The following is a 20,349-nucleotide window of genomic DNA, read 5'->3' on the forward strand; positions in this document are numbered from 1 at the left end:
GTTCATGGGCAGCCTGGCCTTCCACCCCTCAGTGTCTCAGAGTGTGAACCACAGTCACCTATGCAGGAGGAGATGGTTCTTTCAAGGTATGTGTGTCCTTCTCTTTGTCCTCTGCATTCAAGCCCATCCTCTACCTATGGGTAGTGTTGTCCCCCTACCTGTAGCCAATACTGTCCTCCATTACCCTGAGTTGTTAGAGGGATCTTACAAGGGTTTTCAACCCCATGGCAGCTGGCTTCAAAATATATATTTTTTTGTGCACCTACAAACCTTAGATTTCAGCAAGACAGCCCATAGCCCAGAGTGGTGGTGAAGCTCCCTGAGCATAGGAAGAATCAGATCGATATTAGTATTTATGATATCTTACAGTAAATAGTTTTCATAGTTGGTGGAAATACATGTGCAAATTAAAATAAACACACCCTGTCATAGGAGAACAGCCACAGAAGGAAATATAAGCTGGTTACAAGTAAAAACACAAAATACATTTTTAAAACCTTCTTGGCGTTCAAACTCTCCAATTCCTGTTTTTCTGTCCTGCTCAGGAGCAGCTACGGAAGAAGGGAACTCGCCAGGGAAGTGGGGAGCTGGGCTCCCTCCGGCCCCTTCGGGAGAGTCTCCTGCGGAGGGTCGGGAGCAGGAGCTGCGCCCCTTCTCCCGGGGGGGGGGAGCCTCACACAAAATAAACCTTGGGCGCGAGTGGGGGGGGCGGATAAGAAGCTGCGCCGCTGCTGCGAGCGAGCGAGGCCACGAGGCCCCCACCCCCGCGAGAAGCCGGCAGGAAAGGGCGGGGATTGCTGCCTGGCGAGGCCGCGGAGGGCGAGCGGCTGAGGCCCAGGCCTGCCTGGAGCGGCGGCTGCGGGGCGGAGCGAGGCCTCGAGCCGGGCGGCCATGGCGTCTTGGGAGGCGCCGCCCGGGGAAGAAGAAGCAGCAGCAGCAGCGCCGCTGGCCGCCCTGGCCGCGCGGCTGACGGGGAGCGCCGAGGAGGAGCGGGAGGAGGCCTCGGCGCCCGGTCGCCTGGCAACCCTCGGGCAGATCGCGGCCCTCTTTCGCGACGCGGCGGGCAGGTGAGGGCCGCGGGGGGCTGGGGCCGGGCTGCGTCACGTGTGGACGCGCTGCCGCGTGTCTTCCTGCTGGGGCGGGGGTGGTTTTGCCTCGTCTCGGAGGAGGGACGGGACGAAGCAGGCGAAGGGGTGGGGGGGGGGTCGCTTCCTCCTCCTCTCATTCTTCCTGGCGATTTTGTAAGGAAGCCTCCAGAAATTTCTCGCCCCCCATTTCTCCCTGCATGTCTAGAAATACAAGGCGTCAAAAGTTCCTGCTGCTTCTCCTCGCTTGGCTGGATGCTGTGGCTTTTTGTCGGCAGAAGTTGCTTGGTGGGGTCTAAATACTACTACAGTACTGCTACTAATAACAACAACAACAGTAGCACTAATATGATTAGTAATACCCCACCCATCCGGCTGCATTCAGCCACTCTGGGTCGGTTCCAACACGTATGAAAACATAATAACGTGTCAAACATTAATAATAACAATCAGATCCAATACAGAAAAGTCACAATAACTTTAAAATAAGTAAAGGTAAAGGTAAAGGTACCCCTGCCCGTCTGGGCCAGTCTTGACAGACTCTGGGGTTGTGCGCCCATCTCACTCAAGAGGCCAGGGGCCAGCGCTGTCCGGAGACACTTCCGGGTCACATGGCCAGTGTGACAAAGCTGCATCTGGCGAGCCAGAGCCGCACACGGAAACGCCGTTTACCTTCCCGCTGGTAAGCGGTCCCTATTTATCTACTTGCACCCGGAGGTGCTTTCGAACTGCTAGGTTGGCAGGCGCTGGGACCGAGCAGCGGGAGCGCACCCTGCAGCAGGAATTCGAACCGCCGACCTTTAGATCGGCAAGTCCTAGGCGCTGAGGCTTTAACCCACAGCGCCACCTGCGTCCCTTAAAATAAGTAACTTATATCAAATAAAGCAATATTCAATAGTCGATTAGAATATAATGGCAAATATTAAAATTAAATATCAGCAAATAATAAACAGTTTCCACTAGGGAATTACAATAAACAATTACTAAACTGTAATTAATAAAAATCACAATGTATAAAATATCAGAAAACATACAGAACCATGTATTTAAAAATATATCTAAATTTCTTTCCAGTGAAAAATAATATAATATAGCTTTATTATTTTGTTATTATTATTATTATTTAATAATAAAGCTACAAATTTTATGTAGAAGATGCTGCTTTTCAGCATCTTGCAGTTTTCGTGTACATTCCTCATCCTAGTTCAGACAGTTTAGGAAGAAGCATCCTAAGAACCAGTTCTTTGATTCCAAGAGGAGCTTTTTCTTTTTTGGTAACATAGTTTCTATTCATTCTCATATTTAAAGCGTTTAACATTAAAGTGTATTACATGCAACATTTACATAAAATAAAAAATAAAGCAGCAAGAAACACAGAGTTAAATGTTTCTGAGTGTATTAGCAAAATTGTGTCAAACTGTATCTATCAAAATTATTACAGATATGAAATGATGCGTAGTAACATGTAATGACCATAACTAACATGTATTTTGAATTAATAACAATTAGAATTTATAGGAAGGGGCGAGGGAGAGGAGCAGGGGGGGAAAATAAAATATATAGTAATAAAACTGCTAGCCCATTTGCCCATGCCTGCCCAGGTCTTTGGATCCTGGGAGCCAGGGAAGTGTCCTTACACGGAGGCGGAGTGCCTACACGGAGCGGCATGGAGGCCGAACCTGGGACCTTCTGCATGCAGAACAGAAGCTCTGCCCCTGGACTATGCCATGCAAGGAAGTGTGTCTGCAGCTCCACTTTAGGAAAAAAGTCTGTGGGAAATACTGAAATACACATCAGTCCTGGCTTAATTTTTTAAAATTTCACATCTTGTCTTCATTCCGTGGCACCACAGGAAGGAATGTAGCTCAGTTCTGCATGCAAAAAATTCCTAGGTTCCATCCTGTTATCTCCAGGTAGTGCTAAGAAAAATTCCTCTCTGAAACGTTGAAGAGTTTCTGTGGGTAATTCTGAGCTAGCTGGATCAGTGGTCTGAAGTCAGCTCTTTATATTCCAGTTCAGACATCCATCGTCCCCAGAGCTGCTGTGTTTCAGCAAGATGGTTTCATCATATTCTGAAGGCAAGCGATGCAGCCACCTTGGTGAAGCTAAGCAGGTCGGGGTGTAGTCAAAGCCTGATGGGATACTGCCTAGAAGCTCTACTTAACTTGAAAAGTGGGTGTAATAAACAAACAGAATAATTCACCTTTTGACTTGCCCTGGGAACTTAAGTTCAGAATTTAGAAAAACTCCAATTTTTATGAATTCTCTTCACAATTTTATGAAGCTTGTAGAGGCTGGAGAAAATACCTGAGTTCATGGGTACCTATAGTAAATATTTCAAAGCCAGGGCAACCCTTTATTTGCTATATTTTTTCTATCCTATCAAGTACAAAATATGCAAAACAGCTTGGATTAGTTTTTTTTAAAAAATATTGCATGGTACAAATGATATCCTTCTTTCATGTATATTTTTTTAATGTACTGTTGATGCTGTCTACTTTATATTTATTTTTCTTTTCAGGGAAAAAGCATCAGAAAGCCTATTCCAAGATCTCCTGCAAATTTTGAGGAAGGCATCTTGTGAAATTGATGTAACCTACAAGCAAAAGAATACACTGGAACACACAGATTCCTTGTTCCTGTTGGTATCAGAATGTTTCAGATGCCTTCGGAATGCTTGTGTTCAGTGTACCAAGAATCAGAACGTTATGAGGTAGGATTATTGCCCCCCTACTTGCCTAGTTTTTTAAATGTTAAATTACAGTAACTTGTTTCACCCAACTGAGTTCATAGCTGATTTAACTTTTGAAGCAGGCTCTCTTTGAAATACATTTCACTCCTCACTAGTTCACTTCACTTTGCTGTATACTCTTGGCGTTTGAGTGGAAACCTTGTGAATGAATTGTCCAGACTAACTGACCAGTGTGTAATCATTATATATCTACATATTCTCTGAAAGTAAATTAATCTGCAAGAGAATCAAGGGTGCATGAACACAAGATTTATTCTGACAACTTTTTTCTTTGATTTGCTCTTTTTAAAATACTCGTGAAGTGAGATTTCATAGACATTATCTTCACCAAGTCTTGTGATTATTTAAGATCTGACTTTTTTTTTGTTAGTCTTGCATCTGGATTACTTAATATTTGTTGGCTGCAAGGATGTGCATTTTATTTGCCCCTGAGGTCAGGTGAATTCTGGGGTGTTCTTCATGGGATTTAAAGTGCACCTCAGCAGGGAGCGTTGTGTATCCATGAAGGTTCCTTGCACAGTCGAAAACCCGGATTTTCTAGAATTGTCAGTTGTGCAGGGAGCATTCATGGCTGGACAAGGATCCTCAGTGCAGAAGTGCACTTTAATCATGTGAGGGATCAGAATGAGTTGTTAGTTATTTTGAATCTTTATGTGAATCTTTATCTCTTGCCAGCTCCTCACCATGAAATCCCCCTCCTGTCTGTTTTCTCTCCTGGTGTGCCTTGCCACCTTAGGACTTTTTATTTTCATTCCTTTCCATAATTGCCCAGCATGACCTCCCTTTCCTAGACTTCTCTGGGCCTGTTGTTTTTTAAGCTACAGTCTGTTCTTTCCAAGTATTTTTAAAACCATCTTCCTCCCCTTGGCTTTTCTTCCTACTCAGTCCCTTTCTGTCACTCTTACCTTACTCAGTCAATTACTCCACAGAATTTATTTATTACATTACAATATGTATTACAAATTTAGGACTTTATATTATGATACAGCTTTGTATAAAACACTGGCTTCTCTGCTTTTTTTTTAATTTCAGAGAATTTTAAATTTAAAACTGTTCTTTTATAACAGAAACCTGGGGCTAATTGAGGCATCTGTACACTTGATCCAATTACTTCACAAATTAGAAACTAATCTGGAGTCATTATTGACAGGTAAGATATTGCGGGGGCTACATACATAAGCCCACATAGCTACTAACTTACAAACATGTTTACTTGCCTGTGTGCTCACACATACCTAAGAAAAGACAACTATTCCAGTTGAACAAAAAGACTTTACATGTCCAGCTTCCATCTCCATGTTGTAGAACTCTTAGAACTGTGGAACTGTCCTGATTTCCCCCCTGATGCTCTGTGGCCTTCTTGTACAGTGGTATCTCGGGTTAAGAACTTAATTCATTCTGGAGGTCCGTTCTTAACCTGAAACTGTTCTTAACCTGAAGCACCTCTTTAGCTAATGGGGCCCCCCGCACCGCCAGAGCACAATTTCTGTTCTCATCCTGAAGCAAAGTTCTTAACCCGAGGTGCTATTTCTGGGTTAGCAGAGTCTGTAACCTGAAGCGTATGTAACCCGAGGTACTACTGTAACTTGAAGCCATTGGTTTGCGTCCTACCCTTTGGAGCAGGAGAAAACAAGCTTGCTCCATCTTTCATGTGACAGCCCTTAAGTTATCTGAAGATGGCTATCGTATCTCCTCTCAGTCTCCTCTTTTCCAGGCTAACCATGCCAACTTCCTCAAGGCTTGGTTACCAGACCTTTGGTTATCTTGGTTGCCCTCCTCTGCACACATTCCAGCTTGCCAACGTCTTTAAATTGTGGTACCCAGAACTGGACACATTATTGCAGGTGTAGTCTGGCCAAGGCAGACTAGATGATACGTTTACTTTCTTCACTCTGGAGCAGTATGCTCTTTATGAGAGAGAGAGAGTTATTTCTTTATTCTGTTACAAAGCCAGAACATCTTGCTAGCTAATTGCCGCCGTGGCAGTGTAAGGCCTTGGGGTGCTGTTGCACTCCCTCCAAATGCCCTGGGACTGCTAGTTGCTGTCCTCAGCAACTCTGTACAATGAGATCATGCTCTGGGAGTGCCAGCTGACCTCCAAATTAGCATGTTGTGGCACTTATTAGTGCCAGATGTGCTGATGATGGATACAGTTACAGGTCTCTATACCAGCAGACTAAAATCAAAAGACTTTTCTTTGAGAGCAGGTGTTCTTTAATTTTGGAAGCTTGAAACTGAGTGGTATAGCTCAGTGTTAGATAATGTGTTCTGCATGCAGACAACCCCAAGTTCAATCCCAGTCAAAAAGATGGGGTTAAGGGAAGACATCAACTGTCAAGGTCCCTCAAAGTTGGAGAAACTGATTTTGTTGTGGTTGCCATATTTATTATATTAAGTGATCATTTTACCCTGTTCAAGGAGGTGCACATCAGCATTCATTAATGAAATATGAAACCTGAGTAAACAGATAAAACAGCAATGGAATTAAATGATAGGTGAAGATAGAATTATTCCAAATTATTTCTCACCAAGAGTTCATGTAATCAAAACAAGGTTTAACTTGATGTGAAAAGACAAGATTAGGTGCCAAGCCAATTCTCTGGAGAGGACACAACCTGGATGTTGACACAGAAAAGGCTTTGTATCTTAGTAGCCACCTTCTGTTATCAGGTTCATACAGAAGAAAGCACCCTGTTTTACTTAAGTGCTTTAGGGCTTTATAGGCCATCACCAGCACTTTGAATTCTACCTGGAAATACAGCGAAGCTCTTCAAGCGCTGGAGTAAAACATAACATAAGGCAAGAAAATTTATTTATTTCATAAAATTTATAACCCACTTGATTGGAAAAAACACCCTCAAAGCGGTGTACAAAAAGATAAGACAATAAAATCGAGAAAAAATACAACCCTGCTTTTTTAAAAAATAAAATAAAATAAAAATAGATTAAAATAAATGACATGACCATCATATGTTGATCCAGTTGAGGTTTTTGAGGCTGCTTTTCAGAGGCAGTCTGACACAACATATGGAGAGGTTTCCAAGGTGTTTACGGTTATGACGAAGTCGCCACAGAAGGAAACATGGCATACTAATTGAAATGAGCAAAAAGGTGTCCTTATATTTGCACCCACAAGCTATGAATCTTGCTTTAAGGGGAACATGATCTCCTTTGTTATGGGCCAACATCACTTCAAACTCTATTAAATCACCAACCATCAGGAGAAGACCTCCATTGGTCTGGATTGAATTTTAGTTCCCTAGAGCCTACTCCAGAGCCTGTGTTGGTGGTGATGGTGAAGAGAATGTTATTTCTGCATTTGCACAATGCAGTTTCAAGTGGTAAAGGGACTGCTTCATTCTGAGCCCCAATATAATAAATTTATAGTTCTGGAGGCACTTATCCAGCTCATTTCTGACTCAAGGAACATTCACATCACACTTGAATTAGAGAAAAAAGGAGGAAACAAAACTGGATGCCACTGGCCTCCTTTTGATGCCTCACCTAAAAATTTGAAATAAGCTCAGTGAGTGGCTTCATTTCATTGTTAAATAACATGAGAGGCAGAATAGATCCCCAAGGCACTCCATTGCAGAGTTGTCCCCTGGAAGCACTGGGATTCCTTTCCAGGGCTTTCAGTCCAGACTGATCCTGTGATGGATGCTGTTGAAAGCTGAGAGGTCCAAGACAACCTGAGGGGTCACTTTTCCTCTGCCCATTTCCTGATGTAGGTTGTTTCACAAAAGTAACAAAGGCACTTTCTGTCCCAAAACTAGTGCTTAGCTGCAAGCTCTCTCAGGAGAACTTTTTACTCAAATGTGTTTGGGGGAAAGGGGATTAACGAGTCCCAAAATGGGGGTAATTTTGGTGATGGCAGAAATCATTCAAAAAGTATTTGTGCGTATCTTACCATTTGTGATGGCAGTGGTGTAGTGGTTCCTTTTTAAGCTTGTGAAAGCCTGTTTCCCCAAAGTGCCTGGATGTAGCTTTGTTGTGGAGCATTCTGTCACAGCAATTCTGGGCCTCTTAAAGCAGAGAGATGATGTTAGGGAGAATACAGGTGAAACTCGAAACTCGATTATGGCGTACAGCTGATGAAAACCCTAAATTAACTATCTCAGAAAATTAGAATATTAAATGAAATCAGCAAAACAAGGATTGCAAATAGAGCAATATTGGACCTCTGAGAAGTAGAAGCATGCATATGTACTCAGTGCTTGGTTTGGGCCCCTTTTGCATCAATTACTGCCTCAATGCAGCATGGCATGTATGCTATCAGCCTGTGGCACTGCTGAGGTGTTACGGAAGACCAGGATGCTTCAATAGCAGCCTTCAGCTCTTCTGCATTGCTCGGTCTCATGTCTCATCTGTCTCTTGGCAATGCCCCATAGATTCTCTATGGGGTTCAGGTCAGGCGAGTTTGCTGGCCAGTCAAGCACAGTAATCCCATGGGCATTGAACCAGGTTTTGGTACTTTTGGCAGTGTGGGCAGGTGTCAAGTCCTGCTGGAAAATAAAGTCAGTGGAAGGAAGCATAAAGTTGTGTTGACCCTGGACTTAATGAAGCAGAGTGGACCAACGCCAGCTGATGAGATGGCTCCCCAAATCAACACAGACTGTGGAAACTTCACACTGGACTTCAAGCATCTGGCATTGTGTGCCTCCCCATTCTTCCTCCAGACTCTGGGTCCTTGGTTTCCAAATGAGATGCAAAAGTTGCTCTCATCAGAAAAGAGGACTTTGGACCACTGAGCAACAGACCAGTTCTTTTTTTCTTTAGCCCAGGTAAGACGCTTCTGACGTTGTTTCTTGTTCAGGAGCGGCTTGACAAGAGGAATAAGACATTTGAAGCCCATCTCCAGGATCCGTCTGTGTGTGGTGGCTCCAGCCTCATTCCACTCCTTGTGAAAATCCCCAACCCGTCATCCCTGGTCATCCCTGCTGCTTGTGCACCTTTTTCTTCCACACTTTCCCCTTCCGCATAACTTTCCATTAATGTGCTTCGGTACAGCACTTAGGGAACATCCAACCTCTTCTGCAATTACCTTTTGAGGCTTTCCCTCCTTGTGGAGGGTCTCAATGATGGCTTTCTGCACAACTGTCAGGTTAGCAGCCTTCCCCATGATTGTGCTTCCTACTGAACCAGACTGAGAGACCATTTAAAGGCTCAGGAACCCATTGCAGGTGTTATGAATTGAATAGCTACTGCACCTTTTCACAATATTCTAATTTTCTGAGATAGTTAATTTGGGGTTTTCATCAGCTGTACACCATAATCATCACAATTAGAACAAATAAAGGCTTGACATATCTCACTTTGCATGTCATGAGTCTATCTCATAAATTAGTTTCACCTTTTAAGTTGAATTACTGAAGTAAATGAACTTTTCCACGATATTCTACTTTTTCGAGTTTCACCTGTAATTCAAGCATGTCTGAATGTACTCTATCTATATTTAAGTGGCATAATTTGGGACCTGCATTTCTTCTAACCAGGAATAATAATAATACCTTTATTGTCATTGTACAACTTGTGTACAATGAAATTAAACGAGCCTCCCCCCCCCAAACACTCAGCCTCATTACATTCTCTGTGCTTATCGAACAACACACCACTTCGTAAGTCAATTGTGCTATGTTATTTTCCATTCAACAGCCTAACAGCCCACGGATAGAAGCTATTTTTTAGCCTGTGGGTTTGGTTGATTATATTTCTATATCTCCTGCCTGAGGGTAGAAGATTAAAGAGGTGATGGCCGGGGTGTGAGTCATCCCTGAGAATTTTTCTCGTTCTCCTAAGGCAACGATTCCTAGCGGACTCAAGGGACAGCCCATGATATCATGAGCTGTATCCACCACCCTCTGTACAGACTTTCTGTCCTTGTCTGTCAAGCCAGCATACCACACTGTGATACAATATGAAAGGACACTTTCTATTGTGGACTGGTAAAAGGAGTTCATCAATTGCTGTTTCACAAGACCCTGGGGAAATGGAGTCTCTGTTGGGAAAGAATACAGTAAAATCTTTTAAGTTAATTATCCTGATGGCTATGTGTTTCTCTCTCATCCAGTAACATCTATTTTAAGTTTTTATTGTGGTGTTCATAATGTGGGTAGGAAAGTCCAGAGTGTCCCAACAGTTTGGAATCGGTAATGCACACACTGAAGTGGTATGCTTTATGTGCCTGGCAGATGCTTTTACCACTGCGGCTGACTTGCGGGAGGAGTTTATTTTTAACAATGTATTAATGAATAAAGCAGCAGAAAAGGAAATACCGTGCAAAGTGCTGTGACTTAAATAACTGCTGTCTAATATCTGGTTAGGTCAAACTGCAATTTGCAATTTGCCATGAGAGCAAGGCATTTTTATATAAGGGAACAGCCAAGTCCCTGCTCTAAAAGTTTTAACCCATTTTGTTTACTGTTCCTGCTTTCATGTTTACTTAGATCTAGCAATCATAATTTAGAAGCTGTTCAATTAACAGCTTCTATATTATGACCAATTTGCATACGACCAATATGCAATTATATATAAAGAAGTTTAAATCACATTTTTTAATATTGTTCTAGAATATTTATTCAGTTAATGGATTGAGTTAGTATTGTTGACTTTGTGAATTGTATTATCATTCTGTACAATTTAAAACCAAACTGCATGTGATGTAAACTGTATCATTACATCCATTAGGCAGGTTATTTTAAAAAAGAAAATTGCATCAGCTGAGGAGGAAGCTGGTAATTAATCAGTTTGTAGCAAGTATGAAAGGGGAATATAATCCTTTTGTCCCCTGCTGCATTCCTGAGGAAAATCCCTTTTCTAATACAGTGGTACCTTGGGTTAAGTACCGTATTGTTTGCACCATAACACTCAATTTTTCCTCCTAGAAAGTAAGGGGAAATGTCTGTGCGTGTTATGGAGGGAGTGCCTACGGGTGGAATGCCTATGGATTTTCCTCCTCTAAAAATTACGTGCGTGTTATGGCTGGGTGCGTGTTATAGAGCGAAAAATGTGGTACTTAATTCGTTCTGGAGGTCTGTTCTTAACCTGAAACTGTTCTTAATCTGAAGCACCACTTTAGCTAATGGGGCCTCCAGCTGCCACTGCACCGCCGCTGCACGATTTCTGTTCTCACCCTGAAGCAAAGTTCTTAACCCGAGGTACTATTTCTGGGTTAGCGGCATCTGTAATCTGAAGCGTATGTAATCTGAAGCATATGTAACCCGAGGTACCACTGTACTAATAATTATATTGTGAGAAAATCCCCCATTTGCACCAGTTAAATACCCCAAGATAAATTTCATTTTTTTGCAATTAACGCGGGTGGCACTGTGGGTAAAACCTCAGTGCCTAGGACTTGCTGATTGTAAGGTCGGCAGTTCGAATCCCCGCAGCGGGGTGAGCTCCCGCCGTTCGGTCCCAGCTCCTGCCCACCTAGCAGTTCGAAAGCACCCCTAAGTGCAAGTAGATAAATAGGGACCGCTACCTAGCGGGAAGGTAAATGGCGTTTCCGTGTGCGGTGCTGGTGCTGGCTCGCCAGAGCAGCTTCGTCACGCTGGCCACGTGACCCGGAAGTGTCTTTGGACGGCGCCGGCTCCCGGCCTCTAGAGCGAGATGAGCGCACAACCCTAGAGTCGGACACGACTGGCCCGTACGGGCAGGGGTACCTTTACCTTTACCTTTTTATTACTCTTTTAATTCTCTTAATTTTTATTTTGAAATTGGGATTTCCTTTTGCAAGTTTCACAATATAGTTAGACTGTAATATTCACAACAGAGTGAATATTCTATTCCACTCACCCAGAAACCTCTGCATTTGGGATCCTAAGGTGTACTGACCACCCTTCAATAGAAAGGCCTCCCTCAGAAGGTGGTGGAGTCTCCTTCATTGGAGGTTTTTTAACTGAGGTTGGATGACCACCTGTCAGGGATCATTTAGCTCTGATTGCTATATTGCAGGGGGTTGGACTAGATGACCCTTCCAACTCTACAAGTCTATTACATATCCCTCTAAGACAGCATTGCTGGCCATGCTGGTGGAAGTGGTACTGGCGGAACCCAGGACTTTGGTTCTGTGTGACTTCAGTGTCTATGCCAAGGCCTCTTCCATGACAGCTTTGGAGCTATCACAGCTCATCAGTGGCCCAACCCACAGGGCAGGACAGATTCAGCCTGGGTTGTGTGGTCTGACAATAGATGGGATTCAAACAAGATAGACCACTTCCTGGTGAGGTTTAGTCTCATGGTGATTATCTCCCCATGCAGGGGTTCAGGACCTATTCAGATGGTCCATCCCAGAGACTTATGGAATCTAATGGAGAGAACTGGCAATGGTACTGAGGCCCTTGTCTTCCCCTATAACAGTGAAATGTGTAGGGCTATCCACACTTTCTCTCCTCAGTGCCCTCTCCACTGTTGTGGAGCTTGAAACACACCTTGGTGCTCTAGGGAGCTATGAGTTATGAAGCAAGATGAACAATGGCTACAGCGCTCTTGGCACAAACCCCATTGCAAAGGTGACCCAACACACCTTAGAGTGCACAATAATGCATACTATGTTGCAATGAGGGGCAAAAAGGGCTATTTTGTCTCTGCCATTGCATCCTGAAATAGACATCCGTCTCAACCCTTGCCTCTCATAGCTAATTATAGCTTGTTAGGTGTGCTTGTGTGTGTGATTGGTTATGTACTGTATATGTGCAAAAGTTCTGAGCCAGTGCCTGGATGCAGCAATGGGCTTGGTGAGGGCTAATAAACTGAAGCTGAATCCCCGAAAGACTCAAACCCTGTTGCTAAGCATCTGGAAACTTGGGTCAAGTACCATCTCTGCATGGGGTTGATCCATCCTTGTCATTGGGAAGCCTAGCATCCTCAGTGGCTAGGAATTTCTTTGACCAGCTTTGCCTTGTGTGCCAGCTGCCTTTCCTGGACTGAGATGATCTGGCCATGGAGCTTTCTGCCCTGGTAACCTCAAGGCTAGACTAATGTGCCAAATGCAGGGCTGCCCTAGAGATTAATCTGGAAGCTGCACTTGGTGGATGTTACGTTGCTCTGTGCAATGACTTAACACCAGCAAGCTACACCATTGTTAAACTTTTGCTCTGGTTGCCAATAAGCTACTCAGCTAAGTTTAAGGTTATGGTATTGGCAAACGGAGCTCTGAACAGCCCAGAACCTGATTATCTGAGATATACCTGATTAATATAATATAATATAATATAATATAATATAATATAATATACCTGTCTGTCTGCTCTGGTCTGCTGTGTTTTGTTTTTTTAAAATACCATGTGCATCAGTGGGCCTGTTGTTTGTTACTCACCACTGAACATTTAGTTGTATAGTCCCTTTCTGTCCCTTAATATTTTAGACAAACACCATATTGGTATATTCTTGGATGCTTATTGAACAGATCTTCCCAGACTAAGACTAGACTGTATTTTATCTCCACACAATGTTTATTCAGTTACATAGTTGTGCTTGTGTTTTGTAGCTGTAATTATATTTTACTGTATTTTGTATAGTTGTTGTTTTAAGGGAATCACTTAGATATTTTGGTTTAAAGTGACAAATAAATAAAACAGTAATGACTATGATGCTAATCTGTGCTGACTTTTCTTTAATTACATAAGAAAAATAGCTTAAAAGCTACTTATTTACATCTTTGCTTTGTCTTTCTGCACTTCCAGGACAGGGAATTGAGGCCAGTATTTTGCTACTGTGGTTGAAGCAGAAGCTGTAATTACATTGTCAGAATAATATTTATAGCACTGTATTACTTTCTCAAAATAATTGCAGGCATATGACAAATACATTACACTCATCAAAATTTTATGTAAACACATGCACAAGTTTTTATTTGACTTATTGATAGTGTGTGTGAGTTTCATGCCTTGCAATCTGTTGACCAGCCAACCAAACAAGCAAAAAGCAATCTTCGTGGCCTTTTAACTGTTAACACTATAAATATCTGCTGTAAAATAAACGGTCACTTCTACTGTGGGCAATATTTGTTCTATCATACTTTATGCTATGCAACTCTCATATCATGCTTTGAAGTGAGACATTTAATCTTTTTGTTCCTGGGATGTTATTGGATGAATTTGCTCTTGAAACAATTATTAAATTGATAACTTTTAAAATATGAGAGTTGAAAGTGATCTTTAGGGCTCATAGGGTCCTAAAAACCTGGTTGTCTTGTAAGCAAATGAACCAACAACAGCCAGAAGACCTGAAAGCAAAAGCAGACTTTTGCCCAAACGATTCATGACAGGTGCACGTGGTTCCCACGGAAATGGCTTGATGTGTCCTTTGATGTCGAGATAGGTAATTTGCAGCTTCAAGCTGATTCACTTATGCTGAAATAAATAAGTGGAAAGAGCTTTCTGAACTCTTGCTTACTGGCCTTTGGGGAGACCATGTGAGGCCCTGCGATGCTCCCAGAGTCCTTTCACATCCTTTCCAGAGATTGGTAAGCAGCCCTGTCTGTCTCACTGGGCTTGGGGAGTGTATTCTCAGGTGGGGGCATCATTCTACACAAACCTGGGTGTTGTAGATTTTACCTGTTGGCCTTGAGTGTGACATTCACTATACGATTCAATTTTTCATTGCAAAATGAATATTTTCGCTGATTTAATTTCTAATTGCCTTACCTTATATAATAAGATGCAACATAAAAAGAGTACTGGTTACATTATAAAACTAATTCAAAATAGCTTTTAAAAATACATTAATAGTTTTAAAACAGCTAGTAGGGAGGACCACAAACTATTTTCCTGTTAAGTAAACACTGCTATTTTTTTTTAATTATTCAGAATATTTATATCCCACTTTTTCCGGAATATTGCTAACAATAAAAATGAAATTCATAAACTTGGCAAAAGGACCCCATAGTAATAAGATACATATCCCGCAGGCTGGTAGTTTTTTGGTCCAGCTTGCTGGAGTCTGCAGTGTGGCACCCATAGACATCCTGGCACCTCAGGTGGTCCCCTGCCCCTCCCAATTTTTAAATTTGACTTAAACAAGCTTTGCAGGTTTGCTAATTTGGTCAGGAGTGCCTGTTTTATTTGGAGAGAGAAGGTGATAAATCACCAGTTTTCCTTCTGAAAAATTAGTATGATGTGGTGCTCACAACAGTTTCTTCGATTTCCAAATGTGGTCCTGGGCTCAAAAAGATTGGGAACCCTGTTCTAATATTCTCAATTGTGCTTTCTTCTGTTCAGAGTGCAATACAATAAAATGCAGTATAAGAAATAAAAGAAGCAATAAAGATACGCTAGCTCAGTGGGAGAACACATGCTGTCCATGCAGAAAGTCCAGGTTCAGTCCCTGGCACCTCCAGCTGAGAAGCAAAATAAACAAGGAGACAAGAGCATTCAGGCAGCAGATGATGTGAGACATCCCTGCCTGAGAGTGTGCCAACTTGAATAATTTTGGGGGGTGGGCGCCAGGTAAGCCCTGTCCCGCATACACTGTTTGAATGGCCATGCTCATCAGCTGGGGGACAGCACCCTCAATTTTTTGGGGGGCAAATACCCCACGGCCCCTAGGAGTTGGCTCCTTACACCAGAGTAAACAATAAACTGCTCGATGACGATTAGTCTGACTACGAACTCCTCCTCCGCCTTCCTTCCTATCTTCCTATTGCTTGCTGTCCTGTCATGGAAGTGGAGATCTAGGCCTATTTGTGTCAACAAAACAGCCTGTCTTTTAAAATGTATAGTTCCCAACTCCAGGGATGCAATCTTAGAGTTGATAAGCAAAGCTAGGATCCCTCATTTTCACAGAAGACTGACATTCTTTGAAATTAAATGAAGCAGCCAGTCTATCCAGACATCTCTATAAATCTAAGTGTGCAACATCTGCTACATCCTGTGAACTGGCAGGTCATATGGTCATGTAATACAGCAGCTGGACACTATGAATAACTCATGGTGGGTGGCCGGTCAGCCCTGTTCACTCGTTTTCTCGGTTACCAAGTGTGGTTGAAGTTCAGGTTAAGACTCAGACCATTCATTTTCTGCTGATTTTATGCAATTGCTCTTTGAAGGGATACTGTTGCCTGATTATATGCTTAAATGAAGGGCTAATCCCAGGATTGTGTTTGCTATGAGGTATCTGAAATGAGAACACTTGTTCTTTAACAGAAAGATTAACTGTTGTTCTAATGCATCAGGGACTAGTGAAGGAACTTCAAGCAATCAATAATGTTTAATTTATTAACTACAATTTAGTCCCTCAGTTCCTCAAAGTAATTATACTTGCAGGCCCTGGGGCACTAAAAACGAACAGAGGTAAGGAAATTTCTGCATTGGTTTTTAGACCACAGAATGAATAAAACTCCCTTTGGTCCCTGTAAACAGAGGCCTTTAAAAACAAAGGACCATATCATATGTGACCTTAAATTCAGATTTACATTTAACTTGTAGGTTTAAAATCCAAAAAGTATCAGCTGTTAGCGCCAATAAGAGAATGCAGAAACAACCTTCAGAGGACAAATTTGTCTTAGTAGCTCAGCTGGGGAGAAAAGAGTTAACCTCCCACATGCCTGCTGCAACCCTGATAATTATCAGCACACCCCTTACCACTATTTGCATGTTTTAAAACACCAGGTGTCCTAAACCCTCTCCAGTTTTTGTATTCTCAGTGGTTGCTGTCATCTCGAAACTGTGGGCTTGGGCTGGCAATATATTCTGCCTTAAATTGGCCCTCTCACAAGTTATCCAACTTCCTAGGAAGGCTAGTGCCCTTTAGCCTTGTTGCACAGCTCAGAAAAGCATGGCATACAAGTGTGCAAGTGCATTAAAAATCCAAAATTAAAGTTTACCATTAAATTACAGAATCTCTCTAGCAACTTGAAAATACTATTTTATTCTTTGCCTACGGTTTCATTCACAGAAAAAAAGTTTTGTATTACCTTGCTTAAATCATTGTAGAGTGGGGAGGGGGGAATCGTTTAAACCTGAAGAGTAAAATCAACTGTAAATTAGAAATCAGGGATGGACTGAAAAGAAGCTTTTCTCCTTCAAATAGAGGAAGCCATCTAGCCTGTGAAAGACTGCTTCCAAGGCTGAGAAGACAGACTCCTGATTCAAATTCCAGAGGACACATAGTCTTCCCAGGTCCCTAAATAACTTCTTACCTTTGCCAAGGGTGAAAGGCTCTGATGGGGCTCCCTCTCCAGCAGTTCCTAAGGCATAAAAGAATGGAAATGTAGCTCACAATTTGACTAAAGGAGCTGTTTATTTCATGTGTAGACAGCCAGCTATTTTTTTTATTATTATTTGTGTTCAGGGCTACCACCTTTCCTGTTACAGCTGCAGCCTCCCCCCCCCCACTTTACAGTGTCTGCTTTCCAGCCCAAAGTTGGTGGGCATTCTTAGTGTTCAGCGCTCTGAAGGTCCTGGAGGGTCTTCCTCTGGGCAACAGCTCTCACAGGAAGTGACATCGTCTGGTGGTCTTCCACAGCAGCCTTCCCATCATTTGTTGTAGAGCCAGGGGTAGCTTAACCTGTGGCCCTCTAGATGTTAATGGCCTAAAGCTCCCACCATGGCTGGGCTGATGGAAGTGGGACCCCAACAACCTATGGAGGGTCAAAGGTTGCTCATCCCTGCTTTAAACAAACAAGTGTGATTTCTCTGTGTGCCATGTTCTCCCATGGGAATATGTAGGTCATGCGGCTGCCATGACTTGTAGAATTGCAGCCTTTTAAAAAGGTCCAGTGTGATCATGCAGAATTTAGAGGTCATGTGTTTACTTCCTATGTGGAAGAACCAGTTATTACCAGTTATTACCTGGTTTTGTATGCACATCCCTCCCAGGTTGCAAGCCTGCCAGCGGTCAGCTCTATATGATTGCTCTTTGATACAGTAGTGCCTCACAAGACGAAAATAATTCGTTCCGCGAGTCTTTTCGTCTTGCGAAGCACGGTCCGTCGCAACTGCGCTTCTTCAAGCGGCTTTGGGAAAAAAAGCGATCATAGCAAGCCCATAGGGAAATTCGTCTTGTGAAGCGACGCAAAAACCGAAAAACCCTTTTGTCTTGCGTGTTTTTCGTTTTGCGAGGCATTCGTCTTGGGGGGCACCACTGTATTTAGGATCTATAATAGGCATAGGCCTTCTTTTTGTGCAATTCAGATGAAATCTAGCCTTAACTTTTAAGTGGTTTGTGGCTGAATTCAATCAAATTTTGATGTAAGATGAACTTGTGGCCAATCAATATTCCTTTTACTGTTCAGATAGCCACATAGCCTGATATAAATTGGTCTCCTAAATTGTAGCATACAGTATTGTGCTAAAAATCCTTTAAGCCTGAGATCCACGATGACCTAGCATTTGTGAATCTTAAGCCGCAGACTCCTTGATCAGGGTACATATCCTTCTTTGGTAATTTTCTAAGAAAGGAATATAGAGAAAATTATTCTCCTCTTGGAAGCAAAGTGGAAAGCTGAAGTTACTATTCTTCATACTTCACTGGCAATAAAACGGGGGCATGTTCTACGTTTCAGCAAATACAGAACAGTAAGGCCTTTAAATTGTGTGTAAAATGATCTATTGCCATGGTCGCCAACCTTTCTGGGCACATTAGCAATCTGGAGAAACTCCTGTGGTCACCAAGCATATACCACAACCTGTTCTTTGTATTGGCTACAGTAGGATCCTCCTTTCAAGCCCAGTTTCATCAGAGCGAGGGGAGAAGACCCTGTGGGTGCCAGGGGAGGCTTCTGCAGGCGCCTCCTTGGTAGCCTCTATTCTGGTGTTCTAAAACTAAGTTGCAGTGACCATACACATCAAGTACACATTTTCTTCTACCTAGATTACCCTAGACTAGCTATCCCAAGCAAGCTTTGTTTTTGTATTTGTGGTGAGGTGAAAGCAAATTGGATGGCCAAGAAGATCTGTCCCAATGGATCATTCAGAAATAAGAAATAGCCTTCTGGCACCTTAAAGATTAACAAAAAAATATTTTAGCATAAGCTTTCATTGTCTGGAGTCCATTTCATTGCATGCAAGTGGACTCTAGTTCAACAAAGCTTCTGCCACAATAAATTTGTTAGATTTTAAAGTGCCACAAAACTTTGTCAACAGACTAACACAGCTGCCCCTCTGGAAATACCCTTAGAAAACCTGAAGTTAGGTTGTGACACATAAGGGCTGGGAATATACTGTATTAAACTGTCTTGAGGTATATATAATTCTTGTTAACGCTGTATCTGCATGGGCCAGGATGCCTCTGCTACTCAAAGACCAAGTCACACACAGCTATATTCTGCTGCTAACAGTTGGATGGCTGGCAAATTAAATATGTATTACCTTGGTAAGACAAACCTGAAAATGCTTGCCCTGTGTTTTGCTTTGGGAAATTGAAAACTTCCTCTAGAAATGGCTCAATTTTAGGTAGGTTTTATTAGGAGCAGCTTGTATGGAAGAGTCCGCCATGACATCTTATTCCCTATGGTGTGTTGCTGCATCACTTTGTGTCCTTGGATATTAGAAAGGGAGGTATTAGAAGGAATGCTCCCTGAGTGCCAGGCTACACATTCTGTAAGGATAGAGATGAACTCTGGTTTCTTAAAGGTAAAGGTAAAGGGACCCCTGACCATTAGGTCCAGTCCTGACCGACTCTGGGGTTGCGGCGCTCACCTCGATTTATTGGCCGAGGGAGCCGGCGTACAGCTTCTGGGTCATGTGGCCAGCATGACTAAGCCGCTTCTGGCAAACCAGACCAGCGCAAGGAAACACCATTTACCTTCCTGCCGGAGTGGTACCTATTTATCTACTTGCACTTTGACGTGCTTTCGAACTGCTAGGTGCAAGGAACAATTGCTTATTTCTATGGATGTCCTGCAACGAAGTAAGGAATTGCCTGCCATGGTATCTAGTGCCAAGAGTTTAAATTTAGAAACAATGTCTTGCTTTTTATTTATTTTCTTCAGGTCTGGGGAAATTGAAATAGGCTTCTGTTATTACACACTGATTCCATTTATATATATTTTTGTTCCAAAGGACTGAAACAGAATGTCAGCCTCTTATGGGAGTTTGTGGGGCAATGCAGCTAGGGATTGTCAATTTCAGTTCCTCTCAGGTGAGAGCCTGAGCGGGAGTTTATGTAGGTAGAGGGTGGGCCCATGAGAGAGAGCTGGGAGTGAGAGTTAACGCAGGACACAAGCAGGGGGTGGGGTGGGGCCGGGGGGGTGATGTTGTGGTGACAGAAAGGGGTCTGACTTAAAGGTTGAAAGGGGGCCAGAGAGCTGGACGTTTCCTTTCCCACTTTTATTCAATTCCGGTATTGGAGCTCAGCTGCGGAGAAAAAGGAGTCATTTAAGTGTCAGGATCATGTATGAATCAGTCCCAGGGCAAGTTTGCAGGGAGGTAAGATACCAGAGGGATTAAGCCTCAGCACCCATTTGCTTCAAAAATTGGATGTATATCACCTGCTTTATAATTGATTTTAAAAACAAGGATTGCTGCTCACAGCTTGGTTTAAGTGGAGGGATTTGCCGCTAGAGGGGGC

General features: G+C 42.8%; 1 protein-coding gene across 1 annotated transcript in view; it reads left to right on the forward strand.

Annotated features, from left to right (window-relative positions):
• The first annotated feature begins 870 nt into the window (after nt 1–870).
• ATXN10 (ataxin 10) overlaps nt 871–20,349 on the forward strand; it is a 67,200-nt gene continuing 47,721 nt past the window's right edge. Inside the window, exons 1-3 of the mRNA XM_081913340.1 lie at nt 871–1,067; nt 3,607–3,798; nt 4,905–4,987. Coding sequence (XP_081769466.1) covers nt 892–1,067; nt 3,607–3,798; nt 4,905–4,987 — 451 coding nt within the window. The 5' untranslated portion in view covers nt 871–891. The remainder of the gene's footprint in view (nt 1,068–3,606; nt 3,799–4,904; nt 4,988–20,349) is intronic.

The sequence above is a fragment of the Podarcis melisellensis genome (genome assembly GCF_964234715.1).
Source record: "Podarcis melisellensis genome assembly, chromosome: 5".
Classification (NCBI taxonomy): domain Eukaryota; kingdom Metazoa; phylum Chordata; class Lepidosauria; order Squamata; family Lacertidae; genus Podarcis; species Podarcis melisellensis.